The 15,121-nt window shown below is 42.7% G+C and overlaps 1 protein-coding gene across 7 annotated transcripts in view; it reads left to right on the top strand.

Annotated features, from left to right (window-relative positions):
* HECW1 (HECT, C2 and WW domain containing E3 ubiquitin protein ligase 1) overlaps window positions 1–15,121 on the top strand; it is a 192,045-nt gene that overhangs the window by 99,110 nt on the left and 77,814 nt on the right. For 5 of the 7 annotated variants that reach the window (XM_081930971.1, XM_081930975.1, XM_081930974.1 and 2 more), the window contains 2 exons: window positions 2,604–2,682; window positions 6,645–6,814. In XM_081930971.1, coding sequence (XP_081787097.1) covers window positions 2,604–2,682; window positions 6,645–6,814 — 249 coding nt within the window. The remainder of the gene's footprint in view (window positions 1–2,603; window positions 2,683–6,644; window positions 6,815–15,121) is intronic. The other 2 variants (XM_081930976.1, XM_081930972.1) reach the window with 1 other exon arrangement.

Genomic DNA, 15,121 nt, shown 5'->3' with positions numbered 1-15,121 from the left:
AAAGAATATATAAAACCGCATTGTTCAAAACAGCACATAAAAATGTGTTTATTAGGAGAAATTCATACCAAATGCTGGTGAATTTTCGTGATTTTAAAAAATTGTGTATTACTACAAAATGTTGAGAACTTAATTTAAAATTGGAATAATGAGAAACTGAGAGAACTGGAACTGACAGATGCCTCCATCCCGACTTCTAGATAAGTATGCATATGATTGCACCCTAAGGGCTGGGTTCAACTAAATAGTTGCAATAGCAGGAGCTAGGGCAACAAGTACTGCTCGTGCAACAGGAATTCCTCCCTCTCCTCCCCCTGCATACTCCTTGAGTCCCCCAAATTGGCTCAGGGGGGGGGAGAGCAGTTTGGAGAACACCCAGAACAGGATGCAGGGGGAGGAGAGGAGACACTATTTCATTTGGCAAAGAGAAATGCTTGACCTGGCAGAACAATTGCCTTAGCACAAGGTTGAATCTCACCCAAGATGTGTAGCCTCTCATCTAAGCCCTGATTAAATGGTGAATAACCCTGAAAATAATTTGGGTAAACAAAGTTGTGTTGCAGTGTAGCAGACCACAACTTGGTATTAATTTAAAATGTAAATAATGAAAAAGGCTGTACTTGAAGAGCAAAATTCAGCAAAACCAACTAACAAGGTTTTGCTAGTTGTTCACTACCTAGAAACTCTTTCAGAGGAACATCTGGTCAATTTTTTAAAAATGCTGATTTTCTGGCCTTGATTGTGCTTTGCTGGATATTTTAGGGAAGGAACTTGCTCATACAAGCAGCTCTACTAAAAGAGCAGCAGAAGGTCTAACTTAATGTGAATCGAGCAAAGCAGTTTGCTATGATTAGTGAGCAGTTTCCTATGCTAATCTCACTCTGCTGTACCTAGCCAGGATTGCTAGAATGGCAACTTGGAGACTGTTGAAGTTGTGTTGGGCTTGAGATTGTGCTTTGCTGCCATGATCTGAGTGGTGAATGAAAAGGTCCCTGCATCATTACTGGTGGGCACAGAGAGGTACCACTGGTAACAGAGGGAGTCTGGGTAAATATTTCTGAATGGCTAGTGGCACTCCGCAGGCACCTTCCCCTTGCTGATCAAACAGCTAAGTCTATATGTGTGTGCCCCCCTTTTCAAAGAGCTAAAACGCCACTACTACTCAGGAGCAGAGGGGATTGGATTCCATATTTTCTCGGCCAAACTTGCTGGTTTCATCTTTTTCAAAAACAACTCTGAAAGTGCAGCTCTGTGATGTTGTACATGCAAAGGTATTTCATGTTGCCAGGATGCCACATATCAGCCATGGTGATGAAACACTTGAGGTGGTAGATGATTTTGTCTACCTGGGTTCCACCATAACCAGCAACCTCTCCATCAACACTGAGCTGGACAGGCATATTGGCAAGGCAGCTATGGCAATGGCTCGTCTCTCCAAAAGAGTATGAGAGAATGTGATCTTAACATCCAATACCAATATGAAGGTCTACCAGGCCTGCATGCTGAACACACTGCTTTATGGATGTGAGTCATGGGCAACTTACAGCTGCCGGGAGTGACATCTCAACGCCTTGCACATGTGCTGCATCAGGAAGTTTTGGGCATCACATGGCAGGGCAGAGTCTCAAACAAAAATGTGCTCTCCCAAGCCCATATTCCCAGCATGTTTACACTGGGAATAGTCATGTCCGTATAATGGAGGATGGCAGGATTCCCAAGGACATGCTCTGCAGTGAGCTGATTTCAGGCACCTGACCGGTTCTGTGCTACAGAGATGTCTGCAAATGTGACATCATCATCATTATAAATTTATATACTGCCCTTCACCCAAAGATCTTGGGGCAGTTCACAAGATAAAAATATAGGATAAAGGCACAAAATAGTTGAAAAGAAAAGAAAAATTCTTGGCAGCGTCAAAATCAACCCTGCCATGCGGGAATCCCTTGCAGACGACCATAGAGCATGGAGACAGACAGTCAGGTTTTGCATCTATAGCAGTGACCAGAGAAGCAATGACTGCTGGGAAGAGGACAGAGAGGAGAAATGACATGGTGCATCTGCAGCAGCAGCACCAGACACCTTCCTCTGTCCACGATGCAACAGAGCATGTCTCTCCCTTATCAGTCTCTACAGCCAATGGCACACTCCTCCATGGCCTCCTGAGACAGACAGGTGCAAGCCAACAACAGGAACCCATATTTCCATTTGTTAGCACAAACAGTTACTTCCAAAATGAACAATGAACAACTGCATTCTGGCAAATGCCTTAACCCCCCCCCCCGCCCCCCGGTAATAAGTGCTGTTTACAAACAGTAGGATAAGAGAATGCTCTTTTTATGGGCATTTAAAAGATTACGGTAATCCGTTGCTTCATCTTCCCCTTCTCTGAGATGATGTTCTCCAGTAGCCTCTATTTCCCCTTTACTGGTATAGCATTAACTTGTCAAAAGAAGTGTTTTGGTCAATAGATGCCGAATGAGTCCTTGTCATTGATTTGTTCTTGATTGCAACCATAGGAATAATAGTCATTAGGTAGCATTGTTGTTTTAAAAAGAAAAGGAAAAATACTAATGCCAGCTCTCTTGCTATTTTTCTCCTTCCAGCAGATTTTTAAAAGCATCACCAATGAAGATGCAGTCCAGGGCCAGGGAAGCAGAAGACTCATCAGTTTTTCTTTGTCAGGTATGCCTTGCTCTGATACACTTCTGTACAGGATGTTTCAGCAACCCCAAGTCATTTGACCTGAATGCTGCCCTTGCTTCGATGAGATTAGGCCAGGCCACACAGAGAGACTTGCCGCATGTTATCATTGCAACACCACTCTGAGGTAGTTTAGGATGAGAAATGGCAACTTGCCTCAGGCCTTCCAGGCCCCTCAGGCTGAGGGGACATTTGAAGCCAGTCTCCCATTTCCCAAGTCTCCATGTTGATCAAATTTCAAAATTCATTGATTAAATCAAAGTCATGAACATTTCAACAATATTTTGGAATTCTAAAGAAATCACAATTACTGCAAAACTTTCAAACCTCAAAATTTCACAGCTTTATGTCTTTTATTCAAGATCGGAATAGCTGTCCATTACTGAGGTCTGGAAAGGTGAATGCTGTTGGGTTTTCCATGACACCTGTTCAGCTATGGGCCAGCCTCTTCCTGTTAACTAGTACATCATGCTACTTGAATGAGCTAAGAAGAGGCACAAATAGCACATACATACTATCAAACCTGGGACTCTCAGGTCCCTTGTGCAACTGATCTGCAACTGACTTTTCATCATTAGTAGATTTCATTACCAGTTGCTAGCTCCTGTCGGTTCTTGATCTTGACAGTCATTTTATTGGCTCTCCTCAGTCTAATCTAAACTAGATCCATTTATCCAGTCTTCTATGCCTAGAAAGTTATAAGAACAAATCATAAAGGAATTTGCTCATGAGAATCCAACAGACCACACGATCTGTAGCTAGCATCTATGATAAACTAACTGCATACATTCCTTTCTCTGGCTAATAGGTTAGGTTTAAGAAAAATCTATTTTAGCACAGAGTTTAAAGGTGGTTTCAGGTTATTGGTAGCTATGTGGCAGCTACTTAAATGATTTTGTAATAGCACAAAGGAATTATTAGAGCAGTTAACTAAGCCTGAAAAGTCATTGTATCCAGTGATCAGTTTATGGAGCTCAGAGAAGTCATGTTGTATAATATCCATCACCTTGACTTTTCCAGCAACTCTAAGTCTGATTTATTTGTTTGTTTGTTTATTACATGTGCATCCTACCCTCCCACCAAGAAGTTCAGGGCAATGTATATGGATCTGCTCCTTTATCGCCACAGTAAATCTTTGGGGTAAGCTAGGCTAAAACAGTGGTTTTTTTGAACTTCTGTGCCATCAACTTGCCTTCCAAGAAACATGGAGCATATTCTGTATAGTAACACAGTAATCCTGTATGAATTGAATATGCACCCCAGCATATAAACAGCACTCCTATACAGCTGAACTGAGGTGAGGGATAAGTGATCTTTCAAGGAAGCCTACCTGCCATTCCTGACTGTCTTATTAAGGAACTCCAGTGTTCCTGGAAGACAGGTTGATAACTACTGGGCTGAAAGAGTGAAGATCAACCAGTGAGCTTTGTACCTGAGAGGGTTCTTCAGCCTGAGTCTCCCTGCTCTAAGCCTAGCATTCTTCCCACTGTGCTGCGCTGGCTGTCACTGGTTTATGCATACAAAGCCCACCAGAACATTAATTAACTACTCTTCTCTTCTATTGCATTCTCTTTGAAGACAATTAACAATTTATCCCTGCTAGCAATGTGTTAATAATTAATATTTTCTCATCTTTTTCTTGTGACCTAGGCTTTTTTTAAAAAATCAACCGCCCTCCTAAGTTAATTTTTTGTGCTTTTTCACCCATGGCTTCAAATGTTTTCCCTGTAGACTTCCTCTGGCTTTCTTGTGAGCCTCTCGTTAGCAAAAGTGAAACCATATTACTTTAAATTCTTCTGTTGCATTTTCTTATCACTTTTCTGGGGCAGCAGAGATTCTGTATGGCATTCTTGATTTGGAAAAATACCCCACCATACTTTCCTGTATCCCATGCCAAATTGTACTAAAAACTTTTATCGTATTTTACTCCAGTCCCCTCAAACATCTTTCTACGCCTCCACTGTTCCTTTCTATGTACCCGATGAAAGATACTGCTGTATTTTCCTACATTCAGAGGCATATTTTACTGAACTAGATAGCCTCAAACTTAAGATTTTGATAAAGGCACAGAACACAAGCTATGTTGTCACATGGTGGTATGACTGAATGCCACACTTACCTGGTAACACCATGATTGTAACACCATTCACAGCAGCTTCAGAATATGGCAGCCAGACTTTTGATCATGATTCTTTGATCAGAATCTATCATGCCAGTGTTAAAGATTTTCCAATAACTTCTCTTTCCAGATATAATTCAAAGGGCCACTTTTAACCTATAACACTCTTAACAACTGAAGGACTGCTCACTCCCATTTGAACCTATTTATCATTTGAGATCATTTTCAAAGACCCTGCCTTGCCAACATCCTCCTTCCCATTATTCTCCCACATTCTCTTTCCAGTGCTGTCATCTTCATATCTTTTTTGCCTCCTATCTTTCATTCTTCTAGCGATAACTAAACTCCCTTGATTCAGAATGGTACCTGATAGGTTCAGGGCACCTTACTATCTATCTTCGCTTAAGCTGTCATCTGGATTGTGCAGAGAAATCATGACTTATGTGTTATGGCTCCTCCAAAGGTCATCTTTGCATCGAAACGTAACCCCATTCACTGTAGCATACTGGCTTTCTTCAAATATTGTTTTGCCTCAATTATCCAGTGTCTGCTACTGCCCCAATTCTCTTATGTGCAACTAGTTGTATTATGGAAGTGTTTTTGTTATCTCCCAGACAAATATAGTTGCTTCCAAGTGATGCCTCCAAACTCCACTGCTGTTAATGGCTTTACTTCTACAAAATGACCCACTCCATCATTTTGTTATGGACTTTATTCTAGTTTTTTGAATGACTGAGAAAATGTACAGAAAAATGTGCTTGCTTTGCCTTCTGTTTGTTCCATGCTCCACTGATCTGTTTCTGAGAAATTGCCTGACATTTTCAAACAGATTGATATGTGCCACTTGTTGTGGGGAGGGCAGTGATTTATGAGCAATCAGAAATGATGCATGGTATATGGTGTATTAATATCATTCATCATTAGGTTTGACTTAAAATATATATACAGAGGCTGTTAACTGCTTTCTTGGTTTTCCTTCAATTTATGTGCACCCAAGAAATGCCTTGGGAAAACCAGAGTGTGCTGAACTCATTTTTAACAAAAACATTAGGCCTTCTGGAAGTCAGTAGCCTTGGTGAACACATTTTTCAGAGCCATTATGATGAGATGAAAATATATCCATATTTTCTCGGGAAATTCTGCTAGCAGTGGATTACAAATAGGAGTGGAAAGTGCTTGCCTGGAAACTCCTTGGTGGTATCTTGATCTCCTGAACAGATAGCAAACTGACATTTAGGACATTCTGATTGTTCCCTGTGTGAGCTGGCAGAGCAAGATATTTGCAGAGCCCAAGGAGCTCTAGAAACACTGGGTATAAATCTCTTCCATGTCCCTTGCATGATTTTATTCATCCTTGTAACTCTCTGACCAGTTTCTGAATGCCTCCTACCCTCCCCATGTTTCTTGGCCCATAAGAAGGCCTTTGTCCATCACACATGCAGCTACAGGCTTTAGCAACAGTCTTTAAACTATTTTCATGCAGCTAAGGATGCATACACACCATGTATTAGAAGCACATACCCACAAGAATCCTGAGAACTGTAGTTTGTTAAGAATGCCGGCCATGGTTGCTCTATGAGGGGCAAACTACAGTTCCCAAGATTCTTGGGGATGAAGGAAATGGGCTTCAAATGTATGGTGTGTACATTTCCCATGGCAATCAGTGAGACTTGTCTCACTGGTTATGTCTGTTGCTTTGAGGGTCTTGATGGCAGAGAATACAGTTCTCAAGATTAAAATTAGATAACATTTTTCAAAGAGGTTACAAAGAGGGGAAGCTAAAAATTATTAATGATTGAAGTGGATCCCACTCAACTTTCTGCAGATTTTCAAGCCTTTGGTCTGAAGAAAGGCATGTTCTTCAATCCAGACCCTTACCTAAAGATTTCAATCCAGCCTGGGAAGCACAGCATCTTCCCAGCTCTTCCTCACCATGGACAGGAGAAGAGATCCAAGATCATGTGTAACACGGTCAATCCCATCTGGCAAGGAGAGGTAAGCCATTAGCTTTTTTGAAAAATGAAATAAAGCTGCTATGCCCTTGGAGCAAATGTACAAATTTAGCCAAGGTGCAGACATTTTATAAAAGCTTGGAGGAACAGAGAGGATGTTTGAAGAGAGCCTTTTCTCACAGGTACAATGTAATCTCCACACACGCCCTGCCACCTCTGTGTCCCCAACGTCTACAAGTGCCTAAATGAAAAGGTGCAGGGTTTAAGTTTATCTGAAGTCATAGCTTCTGACTTGAGAACCTCCCCTAGGAAGTGGATAATGACTTACAGAGGAAGGGGAAAGCACCATGCATGGGCTCTCAGCCACACTGTGCACCTTCTGCCTGAGCTGTGATAGTCAATGAAATTGTGAAGCTGTGCCCTGGGAAGCCTAGGCTCACATTAAGTCCTGCTTCAAGCAATGTCCATCAGAAGAAAAGGGTGTATAAAAATAGAAAAGGTGTAAAATATTGAGAGGAAATGAGAGTGAAAGAGTATGTGAATCTAAGAATCATGGAATCATAAAATCATAAAATCATAGAACTGTAGAGTTGGAATGGACCCTGACGGTGATCTAGTCCAACCCCTCAATGCAGGAATCTCAACAAGATCATACATGACAGAAGGAGAGGCCACCACCTTCTGAGGGAGTCCACTGCTAAATGTCTGTTGAATGTCCCTTCCACTGTCAGAAAGTTCTTGTTTAATTGGAATCTCCTTTCTTGTAACATCAAGCCATTGATTTGGGTCCTACTGTCTGACGGATGTGTACAAGAGAGAACAAAAAAGATACAGAGAATAAAGAATGGGGAGGGGCTGGGGGGAGGTGGCTGCAATCTTGGGGAAGCAGAAAACTGAATCCATCAAGCCAGGGGCTTGCCACCAGGCTTACTCTCTAAGTTGGGCTGCTGGAACTTAGATGAGTAACATGTATGATTTGATATATCCTCCTTGTCCAAATCATCATTTAATGGTTTGCACTTGAAATGCAAATTTCCTTAAATTTCAGCCACAACAGTGTAATTTGCTACTAAGACAAATGCTACTTTAGTCCTTTGGTAGACATTGTACTACAAAACTGTTATTTGTAGGGTTGGTAATTATTAAATAAAGGCACAGCTTGGCATTACAAGAACGTAATTAGAGGGTGGTTGGATGCCATTGTTAGGTGCCAGAAAGTCTTCGCAGTGTTACTGGAAAAGAAGAGAACAAGCAGCGTGAGGGTACAAGAAATCTAGCAAGGAAATGAAAATGTATTTGTATCATTGAAAACTTTTAAATTAACAACTGCTATATTTGGATGGCATCAGAATCCAAGCCCAGAGATTCTGCTGGAGGAGGGTTGCTTTCAAAGTCAGTTTGCATAAGAAGGGCCCACCAAAGGTAGAAACTGTGTTAGCTACTGAATGAAATTGTTGCAGTAGGTTGAACACAGAGAATATTAAGGACCTACTGAAGTTTCACTTCACTTTGTGGTTTGCACTAAACAAGATATAACACTTTTTTTGATAAATTTATTGGATTCGATCCAGACCTACAGCGCAGTCCAAACCTAGCTTCTCCTGGAGTGAGAAAGTTTTGATTTGGCAAAACATGGCTTTCCTGGCTGAACTGGGGCTATGCCAGCATAAACCACTGACTCCAGCTGAGCTGGCGATACACTAGCTTAAGTCCCTTCACCCTGCCTCAGTTGGTGAAACTTACGCCAGCAGAAGGAAAAGGGGGGGGGGCTACAGAGTGTGGCAGGGGCAAGATGGGGAAAGGAGAGACACCTATTCCAAACCAGCTTGGTCATGTGACCTTGGGTCCAGTCTCCAAAACTAAGACCCATTCACTTGCCATTTCAGGTGGCAGTAGCCCCTCCACTTTCTGAACAGAGTTTGGAATAGAGGTAGCTTACAGTAATGTACATTGTGCAGGCCTACATTATACTGTCTCCCTATAGCTAGGTTTGATTGAAATCAGTGGGACAGGTCAGCTAAGTCTGGATCCAACCTGAACATTTATGGGCAAAATGAGACAATTTGTAAAAGGAAAAGATTTCCAGAAAGTCTCCCTTTTGCTTACCTTTTTTGTGTGCTGTTTGTAGCTGCTTATATTCTCAATCTGGATCCTCTGGGAGTTGGTTGGTTTGTTTTTACTACCATTGTTTTTACCAGAGGACATAGATGATGCCTTCCTGGAACAGATGGCCAAGCATGCAAAAGGAAGGGAGATAGTAGTAATGGGGGACTTCAATTACCCGGATATTTGTTGGATGTCAAACCCAGCCAAAGCATAAGGTCAAACAGATTCCTCACTGGCCTTGCAGACAACTTCATTGTCCAGAAAGTGGGAGAAGCAACAAGAGGAACAGCCATTTTAGATCTGGTCCTAGCCAATGTTGATGACCTGGTTAGTGGGGTAGATGTGGAAGGATCATTAGGTGTGAGTGATCATGCTCTTCTGAAGTTTACTATACAGCGGAAAGGAGCAGCCAAGCATACTAGGACTCAATTTCTTGACTTTAAGAAAGCCGACTTCATAAAACTTAGGGAAGTGCTGGGTGAGATCCCATGGACAGTAATACTAAAAGGAATGGGAGTTCATGATGGCTGGGAGTTTGTTAAGAGGGAGATAGTAAAAGCACAACTTCAGGCAATACCAATGAGACGGAAACATGGAAGGTGCCTAAAGAAGCCAGGGTGGCTATCTAAAGAACTTTTAACTGAGTTAAGATTTAAAAAGGATGTGTACAAAAAAATGGAAAAGGGGGGAAACCACCAAAGAGGAATTCAAACAAATAGCCAGCACATGTAGACACAAAGTCAGAAAAGCTAAAGCACAGAATGAACTCAGGCTTGCTAGAGAGGTTAAAAGCAACAAAAAAGGCTTTTATGGGTATGTTCGTAGCAAAAGGAAGAACAAAGAAACAGTGGGGTCACTCAGAGGAGAAGATGGCGAAATGCAAACAGGGGACACAGGAAGGGCTGAACTCCTCAATGCCTTCTTTGCCTCAGTCTTCTCCGATAAAGAAAACAATGCCTGACCTGAAGAATTTGGAGCAAATGATTCAGCAGAGGAAACACAGCCCAGGACACAGTACAAGAATACTTGGCTAGTCTAGATGTATTCAAGTCTCCAGGGCCAGATGAACTGCATTCAAGAGTATTAAAAGAACTGGCAGATGTGATCTCAGAACCACTGGCAGTCATTTTTGAGAATTCCTGGAGAACAGGCGAAGTCCCGGCAGACTGGAGGAGGCCAAATGTTGTCCCTATTTTCAAAAAGGGGAAAATAGAGGACCCAAATAATTACCGCCCAGTCAGTCTGACATCAATACCAGGGAAGATTCTGGAGCAGATCATTAAGCAAACAGTCTGTGAGCACCTAGAAAGGAATGCTGTGATCACCAATAGTCAGCATGGATTTCTGAAAAATAAGTCATGTCAGACTAACCTGATCTCATTTTTTGACAGAATTAGAAGCCTGGTAGATGAAGGGAATGCAGTGGATGTAGCCTACCTTGATTTCAGCAAGGCATTTGACAAGGTGCCCCATTATATTCTTGTAAAGAAGCTGGTAAAATGCGGTCTTGACTATACTACCACTCAGTGGATTTGTAACTGGCTTACTGACCGAACCCAAAGGGTGCTCATCACTGATTCCTCTTCATCCTGGAGAAGAGTGACTAGTGGGGTGCCACAGGGTTCTGTCTTGGGCCCGGTCTTATTCAACATCTTTATCAATGACTTGGATGATGGACTCAAGGGCATCCTGATCAAATTTGCAGATGACACCAAACTGGGAGGGGTGGCTAACACCCCAGAGGACAGGATCACACTTCAAAACGACCTTGACAGATTAGAGAACTGGGCCAAAACAAACAAGATGAATTTTAACAGGGAGAAATGTAAAGTATTGCACTTGGGCAAAAAAAATGAGAGGCACAAATACAAGATGGGTGACACCTGGCTTGAGAGCAGTACATGTGAAAAGGATCTAGGAGTCTTGGTTGACCACAAACTTGACATGAGCCAACAGTGTGACGCGGCAGCTAAAAAAACCAATGCAATTCTGGGCTGCATCAATAGGAGTATAGCATCTAGATCAAGGGAAGTAATAGTGCCACTGTATTCTTCTGTGGTCAGACCTCACCTGGAGTACTGTGTCCAGTTCTGGGCACCACAGTTCAAGAAGGACACTGACAAACTGGAACGTGTCCAGAGGAGGGCAAGCAAAATGGTCAAAGGCCTGGAAACGATGCCTTATGAGGAACGGCTAAGGGAGCTGGGCATGTTTAGCCTGGAGAAGAAGAGGTTAAGGGGTGATATGCAATGTTCAAATATATAAAAGGATGTCACATAGAGGAGAGAGAAAGGTTGTTTTCTGCTGCTCCAGAGAAGCGGACACGGAGCAATGGATCCAAACTACAAGAAAGAAGATTCCACCTAAACATTAGGAAGAACTTCCTGACAGTAAGAGCTGTTTGACAGTGGAATTTGCTGCTGCCAAGGAGTGTGGTGGAGTCTCCTTCTTTGGAGGTCTTTAAGCAGAGGCTTGACAACCATATGTCAGGAGTGCTCTGATGGTGTTTCCTGCTTGGCAGGGGGTTGGACTCGATGGCCCTTGTGGTCTCTTCCAACTCTTATGATTCTATGATTCTATGATCATGGTGATCACAGTGGATCAGGGACCACAAAGGCAACAGGATGGCATCATATTAGCACACAGTGAATCCAGCTGTGCTCTGAATGATACGGTAAAGCCAAATCAGAGAGCAGTGTCTCTGCCTTCACTTTGAATGAACATTTTCACATCATTTCACAAGATTCACTGACATGAAGGCAGAGGGAATTGCTTTTGGCAGGGCACAAAATACAGCATTTCACTGAATGTGTTATGGTTTAAGCTCAGTTCTCACTGTATTTAAATGTTCAGTTTGCTGACGTCTTGTGGCTGAGAAGCAATCTGCAAATGCCTGAAGGTTTTTCCATTAGTGAGCAACTTCATTCTGCGTACAATTGAGAATTTTCTCTCAGAAACACGGCGCTGTGCAACAAGCTGGTTGGCTTTAAGCAGTATGGAAACCAGGTCACCATTATGACTGCACAGCTCAATTTCTTTTAAACTGAAAGGCCAGTTAACTGACAAGCTCTGATTTCCCCAGAACTCGTTGCCTACGCAAGAAGTATTCTATATAATGTTGTAAACAAGAGCAGTGTAGTCAGATATGCATATTTAACTATGTTTAACTTGCTATAAAACAGAAAGTTGTACTTTTAATATATGTGTTTATATGTCAACTTCTTCAACACATAATTTTGGCTGGAGACAGATCATTGTCATTATGTTTAATTGCATGCTATTTTTCCACAAATGAACAACAGCAACTATTAGCAATTCAAAACAATGTATTTGAAACAATCAGTAATGTCAGTAAGCAAAACGATAATGTCAGTAAGAGAATGGGAAATGTTTTGAGAGAGACTTCAGTTATTGTGTGCATATATATTTCCTTTGCCCAGGGTTGGCCCTGATCAAACTGTTTGATGCAGGGCAGGCTCCACCCAGGCAGAGGAGGAAAGACTGGCCTTTTCCTTCAGCTGTGTGAAGGAGGCCCACCTGGTCTCCTCGCACAAGGTTCTGAGATGTGAGGAGGCAGCATTTGTGGGCATGTGACAAGCATTTAAGCCCTGCCAGATGGTGGAGGCAGAAAACAATTTCTGCAGTGCCTCCATTTTTATCGAAAATTTCATTGCAGAGGTGAAATTGGGATGGATATGATATGATATGTATTTATTTATTTATACCCTGCCTTTTTCCTTGACAGCTTCCTATAGAGGAATAATTTAAAAACAATTAAACATTAATAGAACTAAAACTATCTTTAGCTTTCTAGATATATCTATCATCTATATTAAAAATATACAGAGAATTAGTAAAAACAGCACAGCACAAGCCCTTTCATCAAAAGCAGTCAGTTCCCTGTTGGAACAAGGTCTTCACCTGCTGGTGGAGGAACAACAAGGAGGGAGCCAGTCTGGCTTCTCTGGGGAGGGAGTCCCAGAGTCTGGGAGCAGCCACCATTGAGAAGACCCTCTCGCGCATCCCCATCAAGCAGGCCTGTGAGAGTGGCAGGACCAAGAAAATGGCATTCTCTGAAGATTTCAGAGTCTGGGCAAGTTGGTAAGAGGGAGTATGGTCTTTAGCTTGGACCTAAGCCGTATCGGGCTTTATAGGTCATAACCAGCACATAATATGCGGTGATCCCTCTTCCAAATTGCCTTTAGTACTCTCTCTCTCTCTCAACAAAAGCTGCCTATTTCTGGCTTCTGGCTTCTTCCCTCTTTGAGTTGGGCAAGCATAATTCAAGACACAGTGTCCAAACATACATTATTAATAAAAATGCACACTGCAGGGATTTCACAACCATCTGCACAATAAATAGAGATTCAAATATATACAAATAGTATCTATATTTAACTAGCACCAATGATGAACAACATGAAAGTTTTTCAAAGATACACAGAATTCCAAAATTACAAGGAATACTTTGAACTATGAGAGAATGGTAAAAAGTTTGCTTCAGCAATAAGTCCTCATCGTTCTTCAAGAAAAGTTCTTTGCCAATACACCCATAAAGAAGTCATGATACTGTGGTGCCAAAAAAAGGTGGGGGGGGATTTAAGTTTTTTCAAATATAACAAAAGATCTGTAGAACAGCCTAATAAACAGAACTAGCTAAACCAAGACAGTCCAGGCAGGGAAGTTCCTTAATGAGGGAGGGATTAGTCTCTCTCCCCACTCCTGGGCACTTTTGCAGGTGCCACCTGTGGCCCTGCAGCAAAGGCTTGGAAGGAATTCTTATCTTGTCATATATTAAATAAGAACTTGCCAAACGGTACAGGAGTAATGCTGAGCAACAAGAAAGGGGACCTGTGTCAAAATGAAGTTATAAGAATGCCAACTGAGGCAAGGGCTGTTTAAGCAAAAACAGTGACATCAGCTGCAGCCTAAATAAGGACTTCACAGGGGCAAACATACAAACAAAACCAGAATAATATTAAGTGGCAAATTAAATTGTAATGATAGTATGCAAGCTGTATTGTGCCCCAGGCCTGATGCCTTCCCTTCCCTACCCAGGAGGAGGAGGACCACTGGCAGAGGAAGAGGAGTGCGGGGGGAGTGCACCGCCTCCGGCAGAACCATCCCAGTGGGTTGCCATTGTGGCTGCCCCCCCCCCCGCCTATGCTGGGCACCACACGCCCCGCCTGTTCTCCGCCTGCCCCCTGCCCCCAGTGCTGGAGCATGAAGCTCGGCCACTGAGGAGGACTCCCATGTTGAAAGTGATGGTGTAGGATTGGAGTTGGGAGGGATCTTCCCTTTAACGTCCCTACATTTGCTGTACTGCAAAGGAAGAACGGAGAAGGTTGTAGGTATGGAAGGTTCCCCTTTCCTATCACACACAAACACAAATATAGCTGCCAGAGAAGGCCCCAATCCAGGGAAATAGGCACTTACACCTGGAGTAAGAGAAAGAACAGGTCCCAGACAACCAGCAGACACTGTCTATAGCAAGGTTCTGTACAGCTGAAACCTCCACAGAAACCAGGCCATACCATGTGCTCAAAGGTTTCTGCCTTGGTCTTTAAAGAGCACATAGTTCTCCCCTCCTTCACCCTAAAAATGAATGAAGAGTTTGGAAAGGAGCCAATTTGTAAAACCTGCCTTCCTCCTCTCTCCAAATAGCTAATTGGCCACCACCAGCTCCATCCCAGGGTCAAACCAACAAGGGGTTTGGCAAATTCACCCTCACGTGTGGGTAGGAGTGGTATTATTAGAACACTGTTCTTCCTAGGGAACTTGTATGACAGGTACAATTCTTCAGTCTTCTTGAGAAAGTGGTTTCATTCTGAAAGTAAAAACACACTGCAGTTTGTTTCTGCATTACCCCACATTGTGTCTATTTGAAAATAGATGAAAACAGACATAGATGGTCCTGGCAATGGATGTTGGGAAGGGTATATCCTCACCTGCACAATGATGTTGTGAGTGGGTGTATACCAAAATTACAGGGATGCGGGTGGCGCTGTGGTCTAAAGCACTGAGCCTCTTGGGCTTGCCAGTCAGAAGGTCAGTGGTTCAAATCCCCGCGACGGGGTGAGCTCCCATTGCTTTGTCCCAGCTCCTGCCAACCTAGCAGTTCAAAAGCATGTCAAAGTGCAAGTAGATAAATAGGTACCACTGTGGTGGGAAGGTAAACAGTATTTTTGTGTGCTCTGGTTTCCATCACGGTGTTCTGTTACACCAGAAGCGGTTTAGTCATGCT

The sequence above is a fragment of the Podarcis melisellensis genome (genome assembly GCF_964234715.1).
Source record: "Podarcis melisellensis genome assembly, chromosome: 12".
In the NCBI taxonomy this organism is placed as follows: Eukaryota; Metazoa; Chordata; class Lepidosauria; order Squamata; family Lacertidae; genus Podarcis; species Podarcis melisellensis.
Note: the sequence above shows the minus strand (reverse complement) of the source record. Positions and strands in the feature narration are given on the sequence as shown.